The sequence below is a fragment of the Diceros bicornis genome, chromosome 11 (assembly GCF_020826845.1).
Source record: "Diceros bicornis minor isolate mBicDic1 chromosome 11, mDicBic1.mat.cur, whole genome shotgun sequence".
NCBI classification, from domain to species: Eukaryota; Metazoa; Chordata; class Mammalia; order Perissodactyla; family Rhinocerotidae; genus Diceros; species Diceros bicornis.
The window spans coordinates 63958874-63972067 of NC_080750.1; the positions used below are offsets into that span (position 1 = coordinate 63958874).

Here is a 13194-nt window from a genome sequence, read left to right on the forward strand (position 1 = left end):
TTTGAGTTGCCTACTTCTCTACGTGGGCCTGGTAGCCAGCCAGGAGTTACTTTTCAAATGTAGAAGGGAAGAGGACATAGCTTTATTCCTCAAGCACCAGGGTCTGCACTGTGATTCTTCTATTACGGTGTGCCAGAATTTCTCTCCAACATCTCTACCTGTCAGATATGTTCAACACGTTGGGGACTTGTGTGTGGCAAGGTGGCTTGCATCACAGCTTGGATCTGCTGAAGAGTCTTTTCTCGCTCTGGGCCCAACTCAAAACTGGTGGGTCATCTAGTGCATAGTTCAAATCAGCCCACCCAAATGTGGTTATCTGTTGCTTCCCAAACCCAAAGAGGTCCACTAAATATTGTTTCTCTTTTTTCACGATGGGTAGTTCAGTAACTTGTCTTTCATGCTCCAGATCATCAGATGCTTAGAAACTTAACCAATATGGCAGTCCCTGAATTTTTGGGGGTAAATCCCTCACTGTCTAGGCTGCTTGTTCCTTTCTGCTCACCAAGTTCAATTTCTCTAGTGTCATCAATGCAATGGACCAGCTGATGATCTGTAAAATATCAAGATGATCAAGGTTTCTTTGAACTATATATGACATCAAGTAGAATTAGCATAGCCTTGAGAAAGGACAGCAAAGATATAGTGATGACCCTACTATGTGAAGGCAGAGTTCTCTGATTGTCTTTACTTGTAGGGACAGAAAAGAAAATATTTGCTGGGCAAATATTTACATATTAGGTGCCAGTGGCTGTATTAACTTGTTCCAGTAAATATACTATATCTGGAACCCATGAAGTAATCAGCATATCCACCTCATTAAGTGCATAATAATCTACTTTCATTCCCCAAGACCTACCTAGCTTTACCATCTGCCAAACAAAGGAACAAAATGGGGATATGTACCAATCCCCACCTCTGAATCATTTAGGTTTACCATTGGTGCCACTATTATTTTAAATTCCCCCAGAGATAAGGTATTATTTTTTATTTACTATATTGGGAAGGGGAGGCTGGGGGTCTTTACTCCATGGATCAGGGAACTAAAATGAGGATTTTGTTAGTCTATCCTCACTATGTTTTAATAGGTTTTATTATTATTTAGATATGGTAAAGCTAACAGACCAAGAGACGACTGCCATTAAAAAGACAGTTTGTTATTCACAGATCTGAAGAGGAAGGGGCACGCCATGCCATGGGGAGGCCACCAAGGGAAGCACCGGGGTCAGTCAGGAGGCAGAGGGAGAGGGAGGAACTGTGGACAAGAGTCTTTATTGTGGTTTCCATGGTAAGAAACAGCCAGAGCTGCTGCCTTCGAGATCCATCTGAGGTTGAAAGGAGGGAGAGCTGAGGCCTGGGTGGGACAGGGCCTGAGGACACCACAAGAGGGCAGGCCACAAGAGTCCCTGTGTTTCCTCTCTTAAATTGTCAGACAACCTGCAGAGAAAACCCCATTGCTTTATAGGAGGAAAAACCCCTGACGGCCAGGAAAAGGGCAGGTGCTGAATTTCTTTTACTTGTGTTCCGTATGTGGACTTTCAAACTGAGCCAATTTAAAAGTGGCCAACATAGAACCTGAAGCATAAATTATGGCAATTCATGACACAAACTCAATTCAGATTTAAAGGGTGAGTTGCCTTCTCAAGAAAAGTGATGCAGCTGGGAAACTTCGAGAAAAGGGCCCGTCTCCAAACTCAGAGAAAGGGATGATAATGGAAGAATTTTACAGACTCCAACTGAAACGCAGCCCCTCAGTGAGTGTCCATGACACTCTGAGCTCAAGCCAAGGGGCCACCCTGACAGTTGGTGGCATGGAGGACATTAACTAAATTTTCCTATACAAGCCACCCTCAACTTTATCTCTGCAATCAAGTCATCTCATTTCATAACAACAAGGTAGTAATCCCAGTGAATGAAAAAACAGAAGAGAATAAAACGTCAGATCTTTCATCAGTTAAAAAATGCAGTTTGGGAAAGACTGAGAACTGGGCTATCTTTTGCTCCCACAACCCCAATTCAGCTAATGCCTTACACTTGTAGAGCATTTTCTAGATTACAGTACTCTTCACACTTCTAATCTCCCTACATCCTCAAACCCACAACGTGAGCAAGCAGGGCAAGGATTACTAGCTCGATTTTGCAGATTAGAAAATTATTTAAAAAAAAAGAGAGAGTTGTATGCATGGCTGAAGCACCACAAAAACCCCTCAAAGGGTGTTGGAAACTTTCAGGACAAGGCAGTGCTTCTTAGACATTTTCCGCCTCTGTGACTTCTTTCCAGTGTTTTCTCAATCCTAAAATACTCAGTTTTTCTTTCCACAGGAACACAATTGTTCTGGGCCACCTTTCACTTTCTGCTAGTATTTCTTTATCCAGGTCTACATTTCTAGGTTCCTTTTTCACACACAGTGTACATACAATGGCTCAGATTTTCTTTCTTAGTCCTGCCTGAGCTCTCACATATCCTATTGATCTTTTTTCTCCTACCTAAGGACACTTTTTCCTTCTGCTGCTCTTTGAGTATCCCTTTGGTTCATTTCTCTTATCTTTTATCAACTCCCCAACCCCTGATTTCCTAGGTTCCTAATTTACCTCTCTACTTTCAAGTAGTCTTAGTCTTGCATCAGAAGCACACAGCTCTGCTGTCATAACAAAGAACGTTTGCATTTTTTAGGACCACTTTACAAACTGATTTGGCAGAAAGAAGGGCACTTTCCTGAAGGCTAATAAAGCTTTAATAACATTCTCCTACCACAAGTGCTTGGATGTTAAACTCTGCGCATTCCTGAAACCACACAACACCCTCTGTGTGAATACGTGTAAAAATCATATACTAGTGTTTCATTCAGCTAAGTGTCTTTGGCAAAAACAATGATGTTCCTGAAACCAGCTTCCTTGTTTCTGGCACAATTATTTTTCTTTCCTATGAAATCTTGCTATTTTGTAATAAACTATTTGTATTGGTAAATGTGTTCTACACTTGTGAAGTAATCCTTGTGGCACAAGGATCTGGTGCTTTCCTTAAGGAAATGAGAATGTCTAAATAAAACAAACATGAGATCTACATTCAGAGGCTTTTGTACATTGCATTTACTGCCCAGTAAGGGACCTGATGTTCCACAAAACATGCAAAGAAGATACAACATAAAGTGTTTATAGTTTAGATCAAAAACAAATGTTGTCATTTAGTCTCCTGGTATATAGCAGGTACACAATAAATCTTTGTTGAGAAAATATCAGCTCTAACCCCAATCCATAGTCTCTCACCATCACTATGTTATACAGTCTGAAAAGTAGTAAGGAAATTAAGGGTCATTTTATATAACCGCTAGTTCACATCATTATGGCTAAATAATGTTGAACTAAATAACTTAGAGGACTTTCTCCAGGTAGATGCATCTATAATTACAGACAAGAAAATGAAGAAAAAAGAAAACCTTGCCATTTTTTCCACGTAAAGTAGGCAGCAGGAGTAATGATGGCTAATGGTTTTATTCCTGTGTGTCTAGTAAATCATGATCACAGACTATGGAGACTTCTTACCAATTCAGGGAGTTTAGACCGATATTTCTTCTAGGTGCCTAAATGAGTATCAGGAACTTCTCTGGCTTTTATCTGTTTAATTTTCTCTCCAGAAAACTCATTGTTTAACCTATTTCTCACTACATTTTTTCTTACGGCTTCATAAATACTGATCAAGAACAGTCATTGGAGGATTAACAACCAACGTTGGGGGCAAATGGAAGGTCTAATTAGAAGAATGGTTGTTGTGGGTTTCTTAAGTCAAAATCTAGTCCCTTATATCTTTACTCTATAGACTTGATCCTACACTTGGGGCAGAGTATTACTCATGGTAACTTGGCCACTCCAGCTTTAATAAAAGCATCATTTGAGTTGCAATGTGAAATATTCTAGCATTCTTGTTGCCAATAATGTACATTCTTTTGAATGCTTGCTAAGCATTGTTCTGGTCTGAACACAGAAAAAAGTTGGTCTAAGCTTTGCCCAGACTTGTGATGCAGCTTAGGGTATACATCTGTGCCTGGTTTTCACTGGGAGAACACATTTCCTTTATGTGCCTAGCTCAAGTGTCACTTCTCGAGCTCCTCTGCCTCCTTTACTGGACCTCTGTATGTTAGAATACCGCAGCATTCAATCCTTAGACCCCTTCTCTCTCTCTCCATTCCTTCTCCAAATGATGTCAACTAGTGTCATGGCCTCAAATGTCATCTATATGCTGGTGTTTCTTAAATTTCTCTTTCTCAGCTCCCTCGCAAGCTCCAGACCCAAACAGCAAATTGCCCTACTTCACATTTCCATGAAGATGCTCGAGAAGCGTCTCAAATTTTGTGTGGCTAAAACTGAATGATTCGTTCACTCATCTCCACCCTTTATCTACTCCCTCACAAGTAAATACCACAACCATTCATCCAGTTGCTCAGGCTAGAAAAGAAAGGAGAAATTGTTTAAAACTCTCAAGTGGCTGCCAATTAAGTAGACTAAGTTTAAAAAAAAATCCCGTTAACATGTCCTAGATGATTCTACGTGATCTGGCTCTTCCTACCTCTCCAAGATATCGCCCTCCAATACTTTCTCATTCACACTATTCCAGCCCCACTGGCCTTTCTGTTTCCCAAATACCACAGATTCCTCCCTGTCTTGGGCCATTTATACTTCCTGGTTCTTCTATTTGAAAAATTTTTCCTTCAAGCAACCAAAGTGGGGCTGACAATGTTAGGTATACCTACTCCACTTATGTATTCCTGAGATGCCTAGGGCACAGTGGAAACCCAAGAGGGAAAAGAAATGGGCTAAATTCATGGGGAACAAGGTCTATTTCTTAATCTGTCTCCTGCCCCAAACAGCTCTGCTCTCCTCCCCAACTTGTGTTTACGTGTCTCCTTTGCGTCATCCAGACCATTCAGTTCTCAGCTTACATTTCACGGCCTCACAGAGGCCTCCCTGACCAACATGGCTAAAACAGCCCTAAACAAAACTCCATGGCCCCAGACACAACTTATCTTGTCTTATTTATCGTCTTCATATCATTTGTCAGAACCTGCAATTATCTTTCTAATTCACATGCTTACATGTTTATTGCTTACGCTCCCCACCCCTTGTCTCAAATATAAAGACTCTTAAGGGCAGGGATCGTGTGTGTCTGTTCCCTCTAACTAGAACAGTCTTTGATGTGATGGCTATAACAGGTGCGTGGAAAACAGCTATTATTATGAAAGTTGCAAGGAGCCAGAGGTGAACATGTTTTCCAAAAATTTCAACCATATTTCCCATTTTGGGGAAATGACTCTGAGGCTTTGTCTCTCCTAAGCTCTTTTAGAGCTCTAAGATTTATCTTACGATACTTAGAAGTATCTTACCTAAACAAGTAAAAGACAGATGAGACATCAGGCAGTTTGTATTAGTAGACTGTAGACTTTCATTAGAACAAGCATTTCTTACATCTGTAAGCAAAGTGTTAGAATTCATCAAACTAACACATCTTTTCTCTGCCACACCCAGGGCTGAAAAGGGAGAGAAAACCCCTTCCCCATGGATAGGATTGTAGAGCAAAGCATTTCAGTGAAGGATTCATTGAGGCTATAAATGTTTGCAAATGCTAAGGAACTGGAGGACAGGAGGGCATGTGAGATGGGACAGGGCACAGATAAAGGATTTCCAGCATGCCCTGCCCCGTCCGACAATCTCCTGGCTTCCACGGCAGGCACCCAGGCACAAGAAGCATGAACACAGCATATTATTCTCATTCAGATCCCAAGTAATCCAAAAAATTTCACAGTTCTACTCCCACCACAACTTAACAGAAGATAAATTATATGTTATCAACTTGCCACTGCACTTCATGGAAATTATACCTCAATAAACAAGATTTTTATGAATGACTTTGTGCTTGGTGCACTTCAAAGAGCCCCTGATGTGAACCACAAAAGAATTGCCCAATTTATTGAAAGCATTTTTGCTGTGACTCCAAGGGCAGACCACGTGGGAATTACTTTTTAATACCCAGCGGGCAGGACACTCCGGTGCCCCCAAGGCCGCAGTACCCATCAGGGTTCTTGCTCAGGTACTGCTGGTGGTAATCCTCGGCGTAGTAGAAAGTCTGTCCCTCCAGGATGTCGGTGGTGATCGGGCCGTAGCCGTGCTCTGAAAGAACCTGTGGAGACAAAGGCACCATCATGACCCGATGCTGGGCAGAGATCATCTGAAGGAGGAGGGACAGGGAGGTTGGGATGTGAGGGAGGCAGACACGAGTGGCTGGGGATGTGCAGTGAGTCCTTGTGGGCCTGGGCCCTGCCACTTCCCAGCTGGGTTATTCTGGGCAAGGTCTTACCTCCCTGTGCCTCAGATGACTGGGGTTTGAAATCAGGTTTTCCAACCCTGTAATTTATGCTCTACCCATTACACCATCTCTGCCCCAGTGCGTGTGCGGAGCCCTGGTTTGAGCCCTGTGGGTCTGTGTGAAACTGGCCCCAGTGCTCTCCCAGGGGAAACAACAGGGACGTGTGGCTCCCTAGCTGCGCTGGGAAGAATGGGTGTCCCTGAGAGCACTCAGGCAGGGCTGCGGTGGGAGGGGACGAAAGGGCAGGACAGGAGAGGGAAAGGGCAGCGCTGTCCCCTCTGCCCCCAGCTCAGGAACACGGCCCCTGTTCACTCACAGGGAGGACAGAGGACCCCCACTCACTCCTGTGGTTCTAGGGAGCAGGGATCCTGCCGGGATGCCCTGGAGGGCTGAGGACCATTTGGGGTCTGGGCTCTGCCACTCTAGGCCCAAGAGCCTGGAGAGTGAGGTCAGGGGAGAATGTGCCCTGAGGGCCTGTGTTAGCTCATCACCACCCTTTGTGACCTAGTTGAAGGCCTGGTGACATCTGCTGCCGGGGAAAGAAACAGACACATAAACACAAATGGGGGGAGGAGAGCAGAGCTATTTGGGGCAGGAGACAGATTAAGAAATAGACATTGTTCCCCATGGATTTTAGCCCGTTTCCTTTCCCTTTTGGATTTCAGCTGTGCCCTAATTCTTTCTTGTTACAGGCTGTGTGGAGTATTTGAGCACAAGGCTACAGAGACTCGACCCAAGTTTCCTTGATTCCATTTGGCACCAAGGCGCAAGGTGAGGACTCCGGAGTTGTGTTTCCATAAGGGAAATGACCAGTCTCTAACTGTCCGTTGGTGCATTTGAGATGAAGCCCTCAAATCTGCAGGGCACGGGGAATCCAATATTAATATTCAGCATGATTCACTGCGGCAGTTTTTCCCTGAGAACTTTCACCTTTTTCCTGAATCTCTATCCAGCCCTCCGAGCCAGAATGAGGCCGATTGCGGATCTGACACCAAGCGGGCCCAGGATGGTAAGGGACAGGATCCTCGCCAAGGCGGGTGGATTGGACCCCACAGCTCAGAAGCAGCCAGTTTCCTTACAGGGGTTGGGAATGAGATTGAGGAGCCATTCTGACTTCAGTTTTGACAATTTTTTTGTAAACGAGCAATTATTGAGGGTTTACCATATGCCACACTCTGCGCAAAGACTTTACGATGTTAATTTTAGCCTCACAACAGCCATCTGAAGGAAGCGCTATTATTATCATCCATATTTAAAAGCGTGTGTCAGATAGTGTGTCTTGATCCCCGACACTCTCAGCTCGCCCTGGAACTGCACAGGCTGAACGCTTGGAAACTACCTTTCCCAGACGGTACTGCCAGCAGCACTCCAGTTGCGACTCCACCAATGAGAGGAGCACACGTGAAACTGGGCAGGCTCAGTCAAGGGAGAAGCCATTGTTTGCAAGGTGCAGCTGTGAGAATGGCACAGGTATGCGGAGAGAGCAGCCCTGAGACTCTGCAGCAACTCCCGAGAATCATTCACTGTCTGCTGCAGACAATCATGCAGAAATTGCATGATTTCTAGCAATTTCTATAACTTCCTGGCATCCTGAAATCCAGTGGTGCTTTTCCCTGACCCTCCCTCCAACAGCCTTTCTAATGATTCTGGAAGCACCAATTCCTTTTGTAAAATCCACCCTGCATGAAATAACGCTAACACTCTGTTTCCATGATGGAACTCCGGCTAACACAGCATTTGGTGCCAGAATTGTTTTCAGGAACCAAACCTCAATGAGAATGAGAATCTGGTGCTGGTTACCTGTCCTGGTTAGATTTAGAGTTGGGAATGACCTCAGTGTGAGTGGAAAACAGATCAGTGCCCACAGTGTGTAACGGCAACATGTTTACTTAAAGTATCCCTAGTATTCGCCTGTGAAGAAGTGCCCACTGAAGGAAGGCTTTGGGACACCAGGTGGCTGTGGCAGTGGAATATTCTGGTGAAGATGATAAGCATGAGGTCTGGGGTGTGCTGGCTGCTTCAGGCAGCACTCGAGACCTTGTAGGAGGTAAAAGATGCCAGGTGAGGACTTGACATTCCTGGCCCAAGTTCAGAGAGCCAGAGAACTTCTAGGACTGTTTGAAATCATCTCTTGTTTCTTGTAGCTGTATCCAAATACCAAATCAACAGATGGATCCTGAGGGTTCCAGATTACAAGTGGAGGCCACATCCTCCCTCGGTCTGAAGCCCAGCGACCTCCTCAGAGAGCTCGTCCACGCACACTGTTTTGGACACCGCCCATTGAGAGACGCTTACCCCCTATGCATGCTGACACGAGACTTCCGTGTTCTGTGTTGACCTCATATTTTGACCTCAAAAGTTTCCCCACTGTGGCCACACTGAATGGGAGCTTGCCCGCTGTCGAGATCCTCTGCCCCCTCCCCTGTCTTCCTCACCCTCAGGGCCAGGACACGGCTCCCAGGTCTGCCCATGTCTCTGCTCACTGGCCTCATCCAGCTCTGTCCTCTCTGAGGGCGACCTCCTCACACACTGCTCGCCCTGACTTCTCTCCTTCACAAATGGCCATCCTCCTTGTATGAACAAGGATGGCCTTCCCGAAGCCCCGGTGGTCACAGCCGCTGTCTCCAGTAGCTTCTCTACCCGAGGCAGGGAGGCTGGTGCCAGTGAGCGCTATTGCCCAGGCCCCCCTCCTCCTCTCCATACCAGCTTTCACCAATCCACAGACCACTCCAGAGGGGCAGCATCCCTTTTGGGGAGCAGTGGGAAGGGAGGCATGACAATGGGGGCCCAGGCAGTACCAGACCTCTGCCACAAGATGGCAGACACTTCACTTTTATTTGAGAGGAAAAACAACCAAGAATAAACAGTGATGAAAACCCACAGACAGCAGAGCTACAAACCGCCCTCCTCCACCTCCCAGTAAACTGGGACATTCCGCCCAGGTCTTGTTGGGGTGGCAGACACACGCTGGAGCCACCAGGTCAACATCATCCCCTCAGCACGGGGCTGTGGCTGTCCTCAACCTTCTCTCTGAAACTGGGGGAGAAGGGTCAACAACGGACAAAAGAAACCAGATGCGGAAGAAGAGAAGTGGGAAAATGAAAAGTCCCATCTAGTCTCTATTTTCCCTCCTTCCCCACAGCCCAGGCCTCGGTTTTCTCACTTGCAAGTCCCTGCCCTCAGCCCCTCCCAGGGCCTGTTTCCTCGGGGGGTCTTGCCAGACACACACAGCCAGATGTGGCGCACGGGGTTCCCGTGGTGGCTGTTTGTTTGTTGTTTTCGATCTTGTCTGTCCTGTCAGTGTCACAGTTGTCCTCCTTCTTGCTCTTTAATTCCACCCCTTCCACTGCGCGTGTCCCCTCTCCGTGCTGGGCACCAGCTCCAGGGTTAAACGGCACATGACGCCTCCCTCCAGGGACTCGGTCTGAAGCTGGGAGAGCACGTGCTGTAACAGCACCTCCTTAAACCACAGAGCGGAAGCCTCCCCCGGAACTCTCAGGAGAACCCGCCAGCCCTCCCGTGCTGGCCTCCACGCCACCTCCTCAGCCTCGGCCCCCTCGCCGTTTTCTGACTCTTTCCTTTCCCTTCCTCTCTGACACTGTTTTCTTGGGTCGTGTTGAACTTTATATAACTCCTGAACACTCCATTCCCTTGCACACGACCTACTTGGAAGGTTCTTTCTTCTCTTCCCTATCGCAGGAACTCCTACCCATCTCTCAAGACCCAGATCCAATGTCCCCACCTCTACAAAAGGATTCTATAAGGCAGAAGTTGCTCCCTCTTCTGTGCTCCCACAACAGGACGGTCTCTTAGAAGGCTTGTGACATTGCATTATAGTTATCCTTCGTCTCTCTACGCACTTCCACGCCCCTCCAGCAATCTACAGACTAGACTGCGTGCTCCTTGAGAGTGTGGACTGTCTTGTTTCTCTACCTCATCTCAGTGCTTAATATATAAAAAAGAAATTAATTAATTAATTTGAAAAAAGAACAGTTGAGTCTTGGGGTTCTCTTGAAGATTTTCTCGACCTTTGGGGCTTCTACCTGGGTCCCTGCTGCTGCTTCAAGCTGAAGCGCCTCCTTGGGAACCTGAGAAAGAACAGAGAGAGGGCTTGGGGATGGTAGGACTGGGGGACCAGGGTGCTCAGGCTGTCACCTTCCTCGCCACAGGACCCTGGCCAATTCCATGAGTGGGTTTACTCTTTAGACCGTGGCAAGTGGCGGCTGTGTCGAAGCAGGGAGGACCAATCGTCTTCCACAGAAGGATGGCCTTAGTGTCCCCCACAGCTCCTGAGAAAGCCCATTCGCTCTTCTGGGGGGTGAGTGGGGTGATGCGGGAGGTGGAGAAGCGAGAGGAAGTGGGAGATGAAGACTGGGTTACCGATCGTTCTTCTGGGCCCGCAAGTCCACTGGTCAGTTTGGCCCCAAGCCCAAGCAGGGGGCGCCTTGGTCTTCTGACCCCTCTCCTGTGACATCACCAAACACTAGGTGCTCTAATCAGTTATCAGGGGTCATAAGTAATTTGTTACTGACATCAAAATTTGTGAGTAACTTACTTTTCCTCAATGAATTAGAGCAGACGGAAGGCTATCCTGATCCTGGCGTCACTCCTGCCCACTTGCCCACTAGAGTGAGAGGGAAGGGAGTGTGGGGAGGGCTAGAACTAGGGGCAGCACATAATCCACAACCTGTGTGGTCTCTCCTACCATCCCTGAGGGGCCCCCATGCCCATGATGGACCAGGCCCGATTCTAGAAATGATGAATCACATCACCTACAAAGTTTTATATCTTATAAAAGTATCTTACAAAAAGGAGACTGAACCCATGAGGGTGGGTTGTCCACAGGAACATCATGGCGGATAAAGAGTTGAAAGCAGCTGGAGCAAACGCTCTGGCCTCAAGTGTAGGTGTCCTCACAGGATGAATCCCTGAGGGACCTCAGGCTAGTGGGCCTGCCTCCAGCACTGGGCTGATGCCACCCCCAGGAGACTTTGTGCTCTTCCTTCAGGCTCTACAGAGCCGCCTTGTGGTGTAGGGAATGAGTACAGGTGATGAAGGACTTGCCTTGTCAAAGTGACTGCCAGATTGGCTCAAAACCCCACTATGATGCTGCCAGGAAATAAGCTCTCTTACTGGTCAAACCCCAGGACCCACTGGTCCTTCCAGGGCTCCAGGGCTGGGTGCACCCACCACTGCACGGAAAGCTAGCCCTGCACATCCCCTTCCTCTACAAGGTTGCCCAACCAAGACCAGCTCCAGAGGAAGAAAGGACCTGGGCCTGACTCCCCCACCCCTCAGCTTTCTGTCTCCCACTCTTGTTGACTCCAAAACAATAATCTAAAGCTGTTTATTTGTGGCACTTCTTTCCTTGCTGATTTTTTAGAGGGAAGTAAGTGGGGTCTAACTAAAACAACGCACATCAGTGTGCTCTGGAAGGTCACCTCATGGAATTGATCAGTCATGCTTTTCTCACAGATTCTTAGGTCATCCTTTTCTTAGATGGTCCCAAGAAGCCTCCTATGCCTTTATTCTCTATCGTTTTCTTTCTGGAAGCAGTTTCTCCATTGGTAAAATGGGCACAATACCCTAGCTCATTGTGCTATTATGAGAATCCCAGATACGGCATAGAAAGTGCATAGCACTCTGGCATATTTTAACTACGAGATACTACTGGATCCCTTTCCCATTGATACCCACGCTGGGGGAGAGGAAGCCCACCCATCTTGTCCTCCTTAAGTAGGCCTCCGTTTACACCCCCCCATGCACTCCCCACCTCTACAGCTGCGCAGCCCATCTTTGTGGTGCGGGAAAAAGAGGTGGGCGTCACTAAGCTGTGGCAGAGCTCCTGGTCCCCCAATAGGTATCTCCAGCCCCAGCCACTCCTGCCAAACATCACAAATGCCTGAGGAAGTGGCTGAGCCATTCCCTTACAGATGTTCTGCCAGCAGGAGCGCCCTGGGCCCAACCTGTCCTTCCAGGGCTGCAGGCAGGAAGCCTTTCTTTTAATAAAATTAACAAACACGTGACCATTCTGCTTACTGCAACCGGCTAACAAGCTTATTAGCATTGCTGAGATTCTCCAAGTGCCCAGTACACTCAGCATATCGCATGGAAAGGACACGTTCTTACACCGCCGTGACAAAGCGCAGCCTGGAGGTGGCAGCAGCAGAGGCTATGGCGGAGCTTCGACAGGTAAGGTTAGAAGTGTATCCAGGCAGAGAGGCCAGTGTCAATCCCAAGCCCATGCGTTTGTCCTGAACTGCAGTGTCTCCAAAGGGCTTCCTCACACACCCTAGTCCATGTGAGGCTTTCATTGACTTAGGAGGGGGAATTACTACTCTAATTTCTCAGCAGAGGACAGTGAACCCAGGGAGAGAGGAGGCTTGTCCCAAGTCCCTCACCCATAAGCTGCAGAGCTAGGACCAGAACTCCTGTCTCCTAACTGTTTACATTACCGCTGTCCCAGGTGGCCAGATAAAGATATTGCCTTTCCCTGAGAGGGAGACAGCTTATTTCAAACTATCCAAAGGAGTTCTAGACATGGATCATCCCATATTTGGATCATACTCTCTCCCCACCCTGCTCACATCCCTGGAACTCAGAATGTGTAACATATATTTCTCAGGTCATCTCATTGATTTTTTTTTAAATCGTGGTAAAACACACATAACTTCAATTTTTCCTTCTTAACCGTTTTTAGGAGTATAGTTCAGTAGTGTTAAGTACATTCACATTGTTGTGTAACTAATCTCCAGAAGTTTTCATCTTGCAAAACTAAAACTGTACCCACTAAGTAACAACTCTCCATTCCCTCTTCCCCTCAGCCCTGGGCAACCATC

The 13194-nt window shown here is 47.0% G+C and overlaps 1 protein-coding gene across 3 annotated transcripts in view; it reads right to left on the reverse strand.

Annotated features, from left to right (window-relative positions):
• Positions 1–3040: 3040 nt before the first annotated feature.
• The window catches only part of MSRA (methionine sulfoxide reductase A), a 405431-nt gene continuing 395277 nt past the window's right edge, over positions 3041–13194 (reverse strand). For all 3 annotated transcript variants that reach the window (XM_058550411.1, XM_058550414.1, XM_058550413.1), the window contains one exon: positions 3041–6169. In XM_058550411.1, the coding sequence (XP_058406394.1) occupies positions 6005–6169 (165 nt within the window). In that variant the 3' untranslated portion in view covers positions 3041–6004. The remainder of the gene's footprint in view (positions 6170–13194) is intronic.